We start from the raw sequence: 17260 nt of genomic DNA, 5'->3' as shown, positions 1-17260 counted from the left end.
AGATTTTGCATTATGGGTTGAGGATGTGGGATAATATAAAACACTTAGAAGCTATTAGATAACCTATAAATGCTTGGAAATTTATTTGTTGTTATAGAGAGGGAAAAAACAACCTCTATTTACAATTCCGCTCATTATGCAATAACTAAACAGAGGCAGCAGATGACTCTTTTATTTGCAAAAGTATCAGCCGGTTTAACATCACATTCCCAAACCAAGGGTTAATATGAAGCCATGACATTCCCAAACCAAGGCTTAATATTAAGTTATGACATTCCCAAACCAAGGGTTAATATGAAGCCATGACATTCCCAAACCAAGGGTTAATATGAAGCCATGACACTCCCAAACCAAGGCTTAATATGAAGTTATGACATTCCCAAACCAAGGGATAATATGAAGCCATTACATTCCCAAACCAAGGGTTAATATGAAGTTATGACATTCCCAAACCAAGGGTTAATATGAAGTTATGACATTCCCAAACCAAGGGTTAATATGAAGTTATGACATTCCCAAACCAAGGGTTAATATGAAGTTATGACATTCCCAAACCAAGGGTTAATATGAAGTTATGACATTCCCAAACCAAGGGTTAATATGAAGCTATGACATTCCCAAACCAAGGGTTAATATGAAGCTATGACATTCCCAAACCAAGGGTTAATATGAAGCTATGACATTCCCAAACCAAGGGTTAATATGAAGCTATGACATTCCCAAACCAAGGGTTAATATGAAGCTATGACATTCCCAAACCAAGGGTTATATGAAGCTATGACATTCCCAAACCAAGGGTTAATATGAAGCTATGACATTCCCAAACCAAGGGTTAATATGAAGCTATGACATTCCCAAACCAAGGGTTAATATGAAGCTATGACATTCCCAAACCAAGGGTTAATATGAAGCTATGACATTCCCAAACCAAGGGTTAATATGAAGCCATGACATTCCCAAACCAAGGGTTAACATGAGGTTATGACATTCCCAAACCAAGGGTTAATATGACGTTAAGACATTCCCAAACCAAGGGTTAATATGACGTTATGACATTCACAGCAGTGTTTCAGCATTACTACACTTCAAAAAATACAGAATAGGGTTGTTCACCTTTAAATTAATTTTTAGTATGATGTAGAGTATGATATTCTGAGACAATTGGGTTTCATTTTTTATTATTTAAGGTTTTCGAGTTATTTAGCTTTTTATCCAGCAGCTCTCCAGATTGCAATGTCCAAATTCCCCTAGCAACCATGCATTCATTTGAATGGGAGACTGGAATATGAATAGGTGAGGAATAAAAAGTAACAATAACAACACACGTGTAGCCTTACAGAGCATTTGTTTTTTTTAGAAGGGGTCAGTGACCCCCATTTGAAAGCTGCAAAGAGTCAGAAGAAAAAGGCAAATAATTATAAAACTTTAAAAAATAAATAATGAAACCCAATTGAAAAGTTGTTTGGAATTAGCCATTCTAGAACATACTAAAAATTAACTTAAAGGTAAACCACCCCTATAACTCCTGGATGTTACTTTTTAAACAATGTTGCAAAAGTCAGTCTCCTCCAGCAACACAGGTCTGGTAATTGGTTGACTTGTGTTATATTGTTTCAACAGTCAGAGCCATCAGGGCAAAGATCAGAAAGGGACAGACACTGCTTTCAATAGCAATACAAATACAGGTATGGGACCTGTTATCCAGAATATTTGGGAATCTGAGGCTTTCCGGATAATGGATCTTTCTGTAATTTAGATCTTCATGTCTTAAGTCTACTAGAAAATCATATAAACATTAAATAAAGCCAATAGGCTGGTTTTGCTTCCAATAAGGATTAATTATATCTTAGTTGGGATCAAGTACAAGCGATTGTTTTATTATTACAGAGAAAAAGGAAATCATTTAAAAAAAAAATGGATTATTTGGATAAAACGTAGTCTATGGGAGGCAGCCTTTCCGGAATTTGGAGCTTTCTGGATAACGGATCCCATAACTCTACAAATAACTTTAAAAAAACCATAGACAATTTAATAACTGTATATTGATAGGTTGCTTAGAATTATGTTTTCTTTTATTAGACAAAAAAATATTTTTTTGGGCTGACATGTCCTTTAACTAGGGATTCACCGAATTCACTATTTTGGATTCGGCCGAACCCCCGAATCCTTTGTGAAAGATTCGGCCAAATACCGAACCCAAATCCTAATTTGCGTTTGCAAATTAGGGGTGGGAAGGGGGGAAACATTTTTTACTTCCTTGTTTTGTGACAAAAGTCACACGATTTCCCTCCCGGTCCCTAATTTGCAATATGCAAATTAGAATTCGGTTCGGCCGGGCATAAGAATTCGGCTGAATCCGAATCCTGCTGAAAAAAACAGAATCCTGGCCGAATCCCAAACCAAATCCTGGATTGGGTACATCCCTACCTTTAACCCCAGAGCTTGCACTCCCCTCCATGCCCTTTGCCTACCCCACAGTGGTTTTCTTAAGCTTGGCACACAGGAGGAGGTCTGTAAACAGGAAAAGATGCCGCAGCTTCCGGGAATTTTCCGAGAGTTCAACCAAAAATCCATCCTTTAACAGCTGTCGAGGCTGAAATAAACAACAGGCAAATGGAATGATTTATTTATTTGGGACCGACATATTCCAAAGCATTTTATAGAAGTTATATGCATATATAATAATCTATGGTCCATATCACATACACAATATGATTTGTTTAACTGGAGAGGAAACCAAAGTACCCAGTGGAAGCCCAAACAAACATGGGGAGAAGTCAATCTCTTTGCAGATATACTGCAGTTACTGGAATCAAAACTTGGACTCCAGTGGGTCCTGGAACAAATTATGAACCCAAAGGGGAGCAGGTGGCCTTGAGCCTGAAAGTCTGACATTCTCTGATGCCAGAGAATCCATGTAACTGCAATTATACACATTTACATGCCCAAAATGGTTTTCTTTCATCACTCCAGTTGCTACATGTAATGGAATATATGGATATTGTACAAACAAATGTACTCATCATGATATTACATTTAATCCATGGCTCTACCACACCATGCTGCCAGCTTCTAGATCCTATTTCGGTTGACTCTTTGAACTGAGCAACTAATCAAAGAGATGCCAAACATTCACAAGGTTTAAAGGGGTAACACCACAATAACTTATCATTATTAGTATAATTTACCCCCTGCCTCCATGTTTCTTACCCCAGTAAGGCTTATTGAAAACTCTATTTACAGCAATAATGGGCAGCATTTAAAATTCCAGGGGCCTTAACTGTGTCCCCATTCCCCATAGGGCCACATTAAATTCCTTATAGTGAAAGAAATATCCCCAGAATGCTTCTAGCTAGCATTGGCCTAACTACAGAGGCAGCAGTAATAGAGTCCTGCAGTGGACTTGGATTTGGATTAGTTCGGTATTTGGCTGAATCTTTAGCAAATGATTTGGGGGTTCGGCTGAATCCAAAATAGTGGATTCGGTGCATCCCTAAAAATAACATCCAATGGGAAAAAGCAGTCAGTAGAAAGTCTCACCAGCAGCCCAGCGATTGCACTTATTTCTGAAAGTCTATAAACCACTGATATCATATCTAGTGGAAACCGTGAAACATATTTTACAGCTGCGATATTGTTACTACATTCTGCTTTCTAATCTTTACTGTCAGTCGTCATGGACAGATTAACAACACAGATCTAGATTTAAACGAAGGACTAAAGTTCAACAAAGAATAAATCTAGACATGCTACACTTTATGAGCTGGGTTTTAGTACATACCCAAGGCCTCGCTGCCCTTTAGCACTGACGATCTCTGTGCCTTTAAATATGACCCCAGCAGCATTTTTTTCCTGCTGATTCACAGCACATTATTTAGTCTGTTGTTTAACCAGGGCCACTCAAAAGTGCTACACTGATAATAAAACTAGACTGGACTACACTATGGCCGCCTGAACACTGAGCCATAACATCTGTATTAAGTGTTTAGCAGAGGGGTCCAGTGTCATATACACAGTTAGAATCTTCAGAGTAGCAGCTGTAGGTAGTAAGAGAGGGGGCAGCAGGTATAGTAGGGTATGGCAATACTATTTCTTTCTTTAGAGAGTAAGAGAGACAGCAATAAAACAGTTGAACATCGGAGGAGATGTGCTTTACCATCTTGTGTCCATCACCCATTTTACCGGTAACAACAAAGATATTACTGCCCGATGACCAATAAAGAGACTCACATCTCCCTTTGGTGTAGTGACTGCAGTCCGTCTCGGGTCAATATCTTCGTTGATGTTGGACAAGAAGTTCTGAGAGATACGGAGGGCATCTTGCAGCAGGGGATAGTCAGGGTGATCAGTAGGTGTGTGCTTCAGGAGGTCCTGGGACAAAAACACAAGTGAAACAAATGGATTCATTTCCGGCACAATGTTTCCATTCCCTAAACACATGTCTAATACTAGGCTGGTATGTGCATTGTCTAAACCAGTGATCCCCAACCAGTGGCTCGCAAGTAACATGTTGCTCATCAACCCCAGGGATGTTGCTCACAGTTATTTCAAAGAAGGTGCTTTTTATTGAATTCCTGGCTTGTAGGCAAGTTGTGGTTCTAAAACAACAGGTATATTGCCAAAAAGAGCCTACTGTGGGCTGCCAGTCAACATAGGGGCTACCAAATAGCCAACCACAGACCTTATTTGGCACCTTAATCATGCTTGTGTTGCTCCCCAACTCCATGTCTAAACTACATTAGAGTGTGGCTCACAGGTAAAATAAATTGAGGATTCCAGCTATATTAACCCTATGGAAATGTATCAGGGTTACTGTGCTGGATATATTTCACTCACCTTATTGGCAAAGACAGCAAAGTTCTGAGCCAAAAAATGTAAAGTCATGAACCTGGGATGTAAAAATATGCAAACCCTTATGGGAATGCCCTAGGCAAATCCATTATGGAAAAGGAGCTTGGAGTCCTTGTAGATAATAAACTTGGCTGTAGCAAGCAATGCCAGTCAGCAGCATCAAGGGCAAATAAGGTCTTGAGTTGTATTAAATGGGGCAGAGAGTCACGGGAGGAGGGGGTCCCACTGTATAGAGCACTGGTAAGGCCCCATCTAGAATATGCCGTACAGTTTTGGTCTCCATCACTCAAACAGGACATTATTGTATTAGAGAGGGGACAGAGAAGGGCAACTAAGCTGGTAAAGGGAAAATCTTAGCTATGAGGAAAGACTGGCCAAATTGGGGATGTTCACTCTGGAGAAGAGGCGCTTAAGGGGTGATATGATAACTATGTATAAATATATAAGGGGATCATATAATAATCTCTCTAATGCTTTATTTACCAGTAGGTCTTTCCAGCTGACACGAGGTCACCCATTCCGATTAGAAGAAAAGAGGTTCCGCCTAAATATTGGGAAGGGGTTTTTAACCACATGAGCCGTAAGGATGTAAAATTTTCTCCCTGAATCAGTGGTACAGGCTGATACATTAGATAGGTATAAGGAAGGGGTTGGATGGCCTTTTGGCAAGTGAGGGAATACAGGGATATGGGAGATAGCTCAAAGTTGATCCAGAGACTTGTCAGGAAGGAATTTTTCCCCCCACTGAGGCAAATTGGAGAGGCTTCCTCTGGATCAACTGGCAGTTGGGCAGGTTATATATAAACTTAAAAGGATGAACTTGATGGACGTGTGTCTTTTTTCAACCTAACTACTATGTTACTATGAAACACAGAATATATGCTAAAAGTGAGCTTGAGGACTAGGCCTGTGGAACAGTAGCCATATGCTCTGCTGGTATCAAAGTGGCCGTATGCACCATTGCTTTTGCTCAGTTCAGCCTGTCGTTGGGTTAAATGGAATCCCCAGGTCGCTATTGTGAAAATACAGGACACGGAAACTTGAAAGGAGCAATAATTTGCAACAATATGTCTTGCCTTTCCTTTTAGCCTGATGAGCCAATGTGCAATCGTTGGCAACAATTTATGAATGGTTGTGATTAAACTGGGAGGGGTAATTACCATTATTATATTACATAAAGCAAGTCTGTTTGCAATCATACCATCACCAGACAAACTTCAAAGAGAAAGAAATATGTTTTAGTTTCCAGCACTGTGTAATTAACTTAAAGGGATACTGTCATGGGAAAAAATCAAAAAAAATCAAAACGCATCAGTTAATAGTGCTGCTCCAGCAGAATTCTGCCCTGAAATCCATTTCTCAAAAGAGCAAACAGATTTTTTTTATATTCAATTTTGAAATCTGACATGGGGTTAGACATATTGTCAATTTCCCAGCTGCCCCAAGTCATGTGACTTGTGCTCTGATAAACTTCAATCACTCTTTAATGCTGTACTGCAAGTTAGAGTGATATCACCCCCCTCCCTTCCCTTTTCCCCCCCAGCAGCCAAACAAAAGAACAATGGGAAGGTAACCAGATAACAGCTCCCTAACACAAGATAACAGCTGCCTGGTAGATCTAAGAACAACACTCAATAGTAAAAACCCATGTCCCACTGAGACACATTCAGTTACATTGAGAAGAAAAAACAGCAGCCTGCCAGAAAGCATTTCTCTCCTAAAGTGCAGGCACAAGTCACATGACCAGGGGCAGCTGGGGAAATTGACAATATGTCTAGCCCCATGTCAGATTTTAAAATTGAATATAAAAAAAATTATTTGCTCTTTTGAGAAATGGATTTCAGTGCAGAATTCTGCTGGAGCAGCACTATTAACTGATTCATTTTGAAATAAAAAAAATTTCGCATGACAGTATCCCTTTAAAATATTAGGGGCACCATCAGATGCTCCTGGGGGATACAAGAGGGTCCAGCAGACTAGAGTATGTGCGAATGATTACCACTCACTTTGAATCGGATTGGGGTGGGCTTGTAGCGTAAAAGAAACTCACTGCTGGGCAGATTTATCAAAGGACGAAAGGGAAAATTAAAATTAACATTTTTTTTACATTGCTGGCTAAATGACAATTCTTTAACTCTTTATTGATTTGAAGTGGACAGATACTCAGTTGAATTTTAGGTTCTTTGCGTGAGGAAGACCATTTTTTACAGATATGGGGTCTATTAATTATCACTGGCTCATTCTGGACCAAGAAGGCAGCTTATTTGCCCCGATATCCATTTGGCAAGTTTCATGTTCCTGTTGGATTTAGGATTGCATCTTGTGTTCCTTGTACCAACAGCCTCTTATCCACTTATCTTAACACTTTGGAGTCTTTTTACCAATATTCCAAATTCAATTTTTTTTTTCAAAATTAATTTTTTAAATTCTAAAACTGTAATACAAAACTTCGGCAGTCAAGCTCCCATAGAAGTCATCAGGAGCTGGGCTTATCCTACTGGATGTGGGTTTTTTTTGGGGGGGGGGGGTTCCCACTAGTCTGTCTCAAAACTTACATTTTCAGGTTTTAGAGCATAGTTTATCTTTTTTTTGTTCATACTTTTTATATTTGGATGTTTAATAAATGACCATGATATTAATGGTTTTAGAGAAAATTCGTTTATTCACGGTCTCAAAAGCTTCTAAAATCACTAAAAGAGCATGTCGATAAATGGGCCTCTTAGTCTTGAATGTAACTGTATTTTTGTATTTATTTATTTTCTATTTTTTTGTTGATCCCCCTTCTTTTCTGAAAATCTATTGCTTTAATGTACTGCTTTCCATGTTAGCAAGGGCACCCTCTAACCAATATATCAATCAGCGTGTGTGTGTGTATATGTGCGCGCACGCACGCACGCACACACGCGTTCTAACTTTTATAATACAGGTATGGATCTGTTATCCAGAATGCTCGTACCTGGGGTTTTCAGGATTATGGATCTTTCCATAATTTAGATCTTCCTTAAAGGGATACTGTCATGGGAAAAAAATTTTTTTCAAAAAGAATCAGTTAATAGTGCTGCTCCAGCAGAATTCTGCACTGAAATCCATTTCTCAAAAGAGCAAACAGATTGTTTTATATTCAATTTTGACATGGGGCTAGACATATTGTCAATTTCCCAGCTGCCCCAAGTCATGTGACTTGTGCTCTGATAAACTTCAATCACTCTTTACTGCAAGTTGGAGTGATATCACCCCCTCCCTCCCCCCCCCCAGCAGCCAAACAAAAGAACAATGGGAAGGAAACCAGATAACAGCTCCCTAACACAAGATAACAGCTGCCTGGTAGATCTAAGAACAACACTCAATAGTAAAAACCCATATCCCACTGAGACACATTCAGTTACATTGAGAAGGAAAAACAGCAGCCTGCCAGAAAGCATTTCTCTCCTAAAGTGCTGGCACAAGTCACATGACATGGGGCAGCTGGGAAATTGACAATATGTCTAGCCCCATGTCAAATTTCAAAATTGAATATAAAAAAATCTGTTTGCTCTTTTGAGAAATGGATTTCAGTGCAGAATTCTGCTGGAGCAGCACTATTAACTGATTCATTTTGAAAAAATTTTTTTTTCCCATGACAGTATCCCTTTAACTTTCTTTCTAACCCTACCCAGAAATGGCACAATGATGCCTATCTATTTATCTTAATTCTGTTCCTAATTAACTCCCCATCGTGCTCTTTGCTAGGAGCAGTGACTGCTGTTACTTTCTATGAATCCCAATCAAAGTTCATGGCTGAAAAGGGGAGACACAATGAGCATTACAGGCGAGAGAGAAAACCGCACAAGGGCACAGGCATGAAATAAGCAGAGCCAGCAGATGGAAATCCGCTTGTGTCTGAACTGCTAAAATAGTATGTAGATTGATACTGGAACTGCTTCCGTGTCTGAAAAATCTGCAAGCTGGGCAAAAAAAATCTCCTGCCCATTACTGAGCCGACGGAACAAAAGAAAAAAAAATGACTGTGCCTTTTTCTTGTCCTTGCTAATTATACATTGCATTTATTCAATGAGTCACATCTTGATGAGTTACACTTAGTTACTTCAACTATTTAAGGGAACTAGAACTGTAAAGCAATTGCTTTATCTGTTATAGACCTGCTTGGGGTTTCTTGGTGCATTCCCTTCTGTATTGTTTTATATTTAAAATATATGTCCATATGATATCATGATGATGTCATCATAATAACCCACTACTCCAGGATTGTTTCTGGGCAATAGATGTCAGGATTCCAGGTGGGCACTAAAAAACGAAGTCTGATTTTGATAAAACCTAATAGTTTGTGAACAAACATGGCGCAAATGGTTTTGACTCTTATTACATTACCCCAAAATTGCTAACCGGGATTCCCAACTTTTTTACCCGTGAGCCACATTCAAATATAAAAAGAGATGAGGAGCAAAACAATAATGAAAAATTCCAGGGGTGTGCCAAATAGGGGCTGATTTGGTTATTGGGTGGCCCCTTTGTGGACTGTCAGCCTACAGCTGACTGTTTGCTGTAAACCTGGTTTTTATACAACCAAAACTTGCCTCCATATCTGCAATTCAAAAATAGGCACCTGCTTTGAGGTCACCGGGAGCAACATCCATGGGGTTGGTGTGCAACATGTTACTAGCGAGCCACTGGTTGGGGATCACTGCTATATCGCAACCGAAGTTGGAAACGTTTGGCCATGCTCCCAAATATATGTCGTGTGCAATGCGATAAATTTAAAAGTTCATTCACTAACATGGCAAATTTGTACTTAGTAACCCATAGCAACCAATCAAATGTTTGCGTTCATTGTTTAACTTGCAGCTGGCTGAATACTATGAACTACAGATTGGTTCCCATAGGTAAATAAAAACACAAACAAATACAAAAAGTATTGTAGAAGTGATACCTCTATTGGCTAACAGAAATAAATTGCAAGCTTTTGGAGCACCAAGGCCCCTTCGTCAGGCAAAATACAAATGAAAGCAAGAAAGGCACAGCATATATTCTGTTAGATCAGTGAAAGGTATTCATGGGCAATAAATTAGGACCTTACAGATGGATAGAGATCAATTGTACAGATAATACAATGAATTAGGGTGGGTTGTAAATAGTCCAGGAGTCTGGATTCAGTCACATAGTGTCACATGAAACCTGACCTTAAATTAAGGCCCTGTCTTAATATGTTAAATAACTCCATACATTTGAATGTATATATTTTCCTTTCCCGTTCAGTTTTAAAGTTCCCTTTTAGAATTAAGGCCTGCATGTCCTGAAGACTGATTTTGACTGCAGACGTGTTGCCCCACTGAAAAAAGTATCCCTTTAATTCATTGTATTATCTGTACAATTGATCTCTATCCATCTGTAACTTCCTAAATTTATTACCCATGAATACCTTTCACTGATCTAACAGAATATATGCTGTGCCTTTCTTGCTTTCATTTGTATTTTGCCTGACGAAGGGGCCTTGGTGCTCCGAAAGCTTGCAATCTATTTTTATCGTTAGCCAATAGAGGTATCATTTCTTCAATACGTTTTGTATTTGTTTGGTTTTTTTTTATTTGTTATTTTTGCTACTGCCTAACACGGTACCACAGTTTTTGTTTTGTTCCCATAGATGAAAATGTGCCCGGTGTTAGCAAATCAACTACAGAACGTTTGCACGAGTTTTATTATTAACCAGTCAGAAGTTTGCTTTCAAAGAGGAGCCCAATAAATGCTACCCCCTAATTATATGCTATGGGTTAGTAGACCTGGCACAAAATGCACCATTGTATTACATTATCATTTATAACCATTAACCTAGATTAATCATTGAGGTTTCTTTAGGAGGGTCCATGTGTCCTTATGCATATCACAATAATATTGTTTTACGATTAAAGTGTTCTTCTTCAGGAAAGTGAAATATTAACAGTTGTTGCACTTCCTCAGTTTGTTTGGTATGGTTTACATAATACTTACATGCAGTACCAAAGTGCTCCGTGTCACACGATCTATGGGTTTGTACAGCAATGCTAAAAAAAAGAGAAAAAGGAAAAGACATCAGAAGAAGCAGCAGATAAGCGGCGGGACAGGAAACAGTAAAGCAACTGCATATATTTATATATATATAAATAGAGAGAATCAGGAATATTGCAGGGGCATGGGACAAAAAATATGCTGGCGTGTGGGTTGCCTCTCTAAATATAACTAATACTTATTGAGATCATCTCAACTGTATTAAAAAATCTTCATATTTCTACAGTAGTACCAAAGGAAGGAAACCCAGTTCCTTTTCCAAAATGTTGATGGAATTCCCTATAGGACGAGGATTTAAAGCACCGCTAGGGTAGTCTGTGATCAGATCCAAACTGCCCTGGGCTTCGATTTAAAACACGAATAATTCCACCGGCACACAGGTCTTTAGTTGCAAGCAGGGATAACCCTTGCTAAATTTTTATTTGCGTGATGCAATCCCTGCTTGCAACTAAAGACCTGTGTGCCGGTGGAATTATTCGTGCTGGAAGTTTGGGGGTATCCGAAGCCCTCTCAGCCAGGCACCAGGCAATACACGTTTTGGAGAGCCAGGGTGTGCAAGCTGGTAACTATATTTGTGTCTACTTCGATTTAAAACCCAGCGGGTGAGTCTTAGCCTGTTCTATGAAAATGGATTTTTGAAAAGTGGATCCTTGTTTTTTTTTTTGCTGCTGACTTGGTAAGTGTCAGGGCCCGAAGGCACAATTTGGAGTGCGGACCAAGTAGGAAGCAAATAGGCAAACACAGTTCGCGGTACAATGGATTAGGCAGAAGAATCGTCAGTTCAGGCAAAGGTCGGTCCAGGCAGCAAGGTTTCGTGGTCGAGGTTTCAGGCAAAGGTCGAGAATCAAGAATCAATAATTAGAAAACACCCAGGAACTCTAGATAGAAGAACCTATACTCGGGCACTGAGAGAACCTTCTGGCAACCTTAAATAGGTGGATTTTCACGCCAAAACGCGAAGGACGTGCACCAGAATATGCGCCAGCACGTTTTGGACGCCAGCGTCTATAGGATGCGCCAGCGTTAATACGCTGCGCGTCACGCTGGCGTCTGACGGCCGCGTGGCCTCTTCTGGGCGCCGCCATCTTGGATGCGCCGAGGACGCCTTACAGTAAGGGTCCAAAATGAGAAACCTATCTAGCAGCCTACAGGAAAGAACGAAGTTGGTCATACACACGGAGAGTGGGTTTTTGCCAATTTAATCACTCAGGAATGGGCTGGAATATTATTTTGCCGGCAGCTAAATGTTGAAATGGGCTGGTCAGCACTATTTTGACTCTCATTTAGAGGGTAATTGCGTAACATCAATATACGTATGAACGAAGAAACTTTGCATTGATTAAAACAAGGTGTGGATTCACTGATAAAGCAGGACATGCGAGCAATTACTATACATGAGGGGTGACGGAAAGCTTATATCATACTAAAACCATTTGCAACCATAAAATGATTAATTCTATAATTCGATTTAGATTTAACTTCAGTCTATCCGTGTGAGCATTATTAGGCTTTAATTGGCTGCAAATTGAGCCCTGCTCAATTCAGTGTTGGTTATACACAAACCTAAAAAGCAATAATTGATACGGGCAAGTGTAAGGTTTATACATAGTGAATTGCTAGTATCTACCTTATATACTCGAGTATAAGCCGTCCAGAGTATAAGCCGAGGTACCTCATTTTACCTACAAAAACTGGGAAAGCTTATTGACTCGAGTATAAGCCGAGGGTGAGAAATGCAGCAGCTTCTGGTAAGTTTCAATCAAAAAATTGAGGGTTTCTGCTCCCATTCAAAGGTTTCGGCGTCTCGTTTTTGGATGCCGGCGACCATTCTCGGACGCCGGCGACTATTCTTGGACGCCGGCGAATATTCTTGGAGACTATTCTTGTACGCCGGCGACTATCCTTATGCGCCTGCGATTATTCTTAGACGCCGGCGACCGTTTTTTCGCTTGACCCGAGTATAAGCCGAGGTAGAGTTTTCAGCATATTTTGGGGGCTGAAAAACTCGGCTTATACTCTAGTATATATGGTAATTGTTTTAATCACGAAGCTACACCAAACAGACATGAATTTGCAGAGCTGCCCTATGACTTATGATATATAAAAAACACTATCAGCTCCATCATCTGCTCCACCTATCGAATTTCTAATCGGCCCTCTCTATAGAGGAGTGAGATTTGGTGAAGTTCTGACTGTGAGTGTTTCAACATGCCGAGGAAAACAACAAAACAGCAGCAGCCGCCCGACTCATTATCCATGTATACACTAATCACTTGCTTTATTTCTTTGCATTTCATTTACTGATTTTTCTAATTAGCACTTTAGAGTTTACTTCAGTTTTAACAAAAAATTTGAGCTCCTGCTAGAAAAAGACATGGTGTTGCCAAGCAGCAGGCCTGGGAGCTGAGAATTAGATGTCCCCAAAAAAAACATGCTATAATTTGCTCTAAAAGAAAAAACAAACCTGTTACAAGAGGATTAACGCCTAGGGATGCACCAGACCCTTTGATTCTGGATTTGACCAAATCCTGATTCCTTCTCAGCAGATCCAGTCTAAACCCCAACCAAATCTGAACCATTGCCCCATATGGAAATGGACAATTAGGGGTGGAAGGATGTGCCGTACAAATTAGCAAACTTTCCCCATATTGTAGGGTTCAGACTTGGCCAGGCTCTTGGATTCAGTCGAGTTTAGGGATTGGCTCACAATTACACAGGATACACAGACTATAAAAGTCCCAATACCGGGCTCATTAATTCATAATTACTTTACATAACGATGGCAGATTTCAAGCTTAATGATCTTCGATGATTCCTAAGGATAGTTTCTCAACAGCAGCTTAAGAGCACACTGAGCATGATCTAAGATACAGAGCTCCTGTCGATAACGTTGAAGGTCTTGATCATTTCTGTTATACGGCAGATGAACCTCTCTGCTGGTACAGTAACTTCTCTTTTGATTGTCAAACTTTCATGACCTCTCCTACGTACGCCATCTTTTTACCTCCGTTCTTCAATAAATCGACTTGACTTTTACAAACCTGTCTGAAGGTCTGTTCATCAGAGTACCTTTCATATGTACAGTTGTTTTCACTCCCCTAGCTGAAGGCTTAAAGTAGAACTAAAGCCTAACTAAAGAAGTAACTAGAAATGTTGTACATGATGTTTTGTGCTTCTGTACCACAGCCCTTTAGCAGTAAAGATCTGTGTCTCCAAAGATGCCCCAGTAGCTCCCCATCTTCTTTTCTGCTGATTCACTGCACATGCTCTGTGCTGCTGTCACTTACTGAGCTTAGGGATCCACTCACAATATACAGTACACATAGAATAGGAATGTCACAATATAAGGCTGATTAGTAATTAATACACATAATTACTACATGGCAGCACAGAAACCAGTGCAATTAGCATCAGAATTGAATAATCAGCAAACCTGTAGCATCAGCTTATATTACAGCCAGGGAAGCTCATTTTCTGCTGGATAATTAGTGACGAGCCCTAAGCTTAGCTTCTCAACAGCCAATCAGAGCCCACTGAGCATGTGAGTGTCACAGACACTTTCCAAGATGGTGACCCCCTGTGACAAGTTTGAAGTCCTGGATCATTGCTGCTATTGACAAGCTCAAACTTTAGCCTCGTGCAATAAGTTCACTATATAAAATATGGCATTTTAGCCACATTCATTTTTAGAGTTTAGTTCTCCTTTAAGGAAGGTTTTGCACTTGCAACTGAAGCGCTGCAGCTTTTTTTTTGTTTATCTCTTGTGTGTTGTTGCATCTAGACACACACAGGTCACTCATTGGTTTGTTGGACTAGTCTTGTATGTGTTGTAACCACTAGGACTCCCATTCTTAGGCCATTCTCTGTGTTTTGCCACCGCTCTTTTACTATGTACTTTCCTTCCTCTTTGTTTATATTGTAAGTTGTATTATCATGCTTCTTTATATAGTATTACTCAATGCTTTGTGCAATAGCAGAACATCTAACAAGCAGAGCTGGAAAATCACCTAAGGACAGGGAAATCCCAGGAGCACTTATAAGATTTCAGATTATCCGTTTCTGAGAAACATGGAATCCAAGCTCGCTGGAAGCCACTGAATTGTGCTAAATGGTCCAATACATAAAGGAGGTTTTGATATGTGGAAACATCATTACAGCATAGTTTATCCACATTGGAAAAACACTTGCTGATGGATAGGGGCCGCCATATTGCCTCCTGCTGCACTCACACAAATATATACGCAGCTAAACATTCCCTGAAGCTGGTTTATATATTATTGTGCCAGTGTTATATTGAGAAGGCTTTGCATAAATTCAGATATTTTTCTTGTTATACCTTCTATTCTATAAGCACGTAGGCAAAACTGACTACAGGTATGGGACCTGTTATCCAGAATGCTCGGGACCTAGGGTTTTCCGGATAACGGATCTTTCCATAATTTGGATTTTCACACATTAAGGGGCCCATTTACTTAGCTCGAGTGAAGGAATAGAAGAAAAAAATACTTTGAATTTCGAATGGTCGAATATGGCTACTTCGACCTTCGACTACAACTTCAAATCGAATGTTTCGAACTAAAAATCGGTCGACTATTCGATAGCCAAAGTACCGTCTCTTTAAAAAATACTTTGACCCCCTAGTTCGCCACCTAAAACCTACCGGGGCCAATGTTAGCCTATGGGGAAGGTCCCCATAGGTTTCCTAACAATTTTCTGATCAAAGGAAAATCCTTCGATCGATGGATTAAAATCCTTTGAATCGTTCGATCATAGGAATAACGCTAAATCCTTCAACTTCAATATTCAAAGTCGAAGGATATAGATTCGGCAGTCGAATATCTCCCTTCCCCCCCCCCAGCAGCCAAACAAAAGAACAATGGGAAGATAAGTAGATAACAGCTCCCTAACACAAGATAACAGCTGCCTGGTAGATCTAAGAACAACACTCAATAGTAAAAACCCATGTCCCACTGAGACACATTCAGTTACATTGAGAAGGAAAACAGCAGCCTGCCAGAAAGCATTTCTCTCCTAAAGTGCAGGCACAAGTCACATGACTGGGGGCAGCTGGGAAATTGACAAAATGTCTAGCCCCATGTCAGATTTCAAAATTGAATATAAAAAAATCTGTTTGCTCTTTTGAGAAATGGATTTCAGTGCAGAATTCTGCTGGAGCAGCACTATTAACTGATGCGTTTTGAAAAAAAAAACGTTTTCCGATGACAGGATCCCTTTAACATCATTTGTGCCGGAGTATTCTCGAGAGCGTGAAGGAATCAGAGGACAAGGACACGAATATAAAATAGAAATAAAATAAAATATCCCAAGTGCCCAGAGCAGTGTCTCGGGTTTCCAGTCGGGAACAAGCGCACTTGTTATATCAAATGGAAGCGCCAGGCAAGATTACAAGTCATTTGTAGAGGTTTTATTGCAGCTCGCAGACTGACAATGGTCTCCGAGGAAGGGAGATTAATTCCACAGAAGGAGATTAATGTTGCTGCAAATGAGTCATTTCTGGTGACGTAAAACTTTGCTGAGACACGATATATTCTACCGGGTTAATTGACTAGTTCCCCGGTACAGTCCAGGATCAACGGTAATGAAAGATAATTAACTGCAAACTAAGGAAAGAAAGGTTAAGAAAAAATCATTGCTAAATACATATTGCTCATACACCGGAGAGCAGTGCCATTATCACAGATATCTCGGGTTTCCGGTCTGTGACCGAGCCGAAATTATTGTGAAACGCAAGAACGTACAAGACTTCCCTGCGGATAAATACATAATTAGCCCAGAAAATCTAATCTTCTCCCTTATGATACTTAATTACTATCAGCTCAGACAGTAGGGAGTGGTTGAGGTTTTTTTAAGTTTATCAACGTTGCCTAAAGGTGGCCACAGACAGTGATTCTCTCGTTTTGCGATGTCACCAAATAAGCGGATCTCTCCCCGATATGACCACATTGAAGTGGGCGATATTGGGCTGATCCAATCGTGGGCCCTAGGGTCCAATGATCGGATAATAATTGATCTGAGACGGCCGGTCGGATCGCAGGACCGCATAGGCGCAAAGATGCAGCAGCAATCCGACGGGATTTTTTCACCTGCTCGATTGAGATCTGGCGACTTTTGACCGGATATTGATCGGGGAAGCCCGTCGGATGGCCCCACACACAGGCCAATGAGCTTCCGACTTGGTCTGTCTGCAGCTTTTATCGGCCCGTGTATGAGGGCCTTAAAGGCAAAGGAAAGCTCAAAGACAGTTTATTGACAACAGATTAGACACAATAGTGCAAGATAGAATGCTATATTTATTCTGCAGAATGCTTTACCATACCTGAGTAAACAGCTCTAGACATTGTCTCTGTTT

The 17260-nt window shown here is 40.2% G+C and overlaps 1 protein-coding gene across 5 annotated transcripts in view; it reads right to left on the bottom strand.

Moving 5' to 3' along the window:
• Positions 1–17260, bottom strand: part of abr.S (ABR, RhoGEF and GTPase activating protein S homeolog) — a 225708-nt gene that overhangs the window by 62002 nt on the left and 146446 nt on the right. For all 5 annotated transcript variants that reach the window (NM_001094131.1, XM_041583185.1, XM_041583186.1 and 2 more), the window contains 3 exon segments: positions 2472–2593; positions 4231–4371; positions 10834–10886. In NM_001094131.1, coding sequence (NP_001087600.1) covers positions 2472–2593; positions 4231–4371; positions 10834–10886 — 316 coding nt within the window.

This window comes from Xenopus laevis, chromosome 2S (assembly GCF_017654675.1).
Source record: "Xenopus laevis strain J_2021 chromosome 2S, Xenopus_laevis_v10.1, whole genome shotgun sequence".
Taxonomy (NCBI): domain Eukaryota; kingdom Metazoa; phylum Chordata; class Amphibia; order Anura; family Pipidae; genus Xenopus; species Xenopus laevis.
This window is presented reverse-complemented; position numbering and strand designations above follow the sequence as displayed.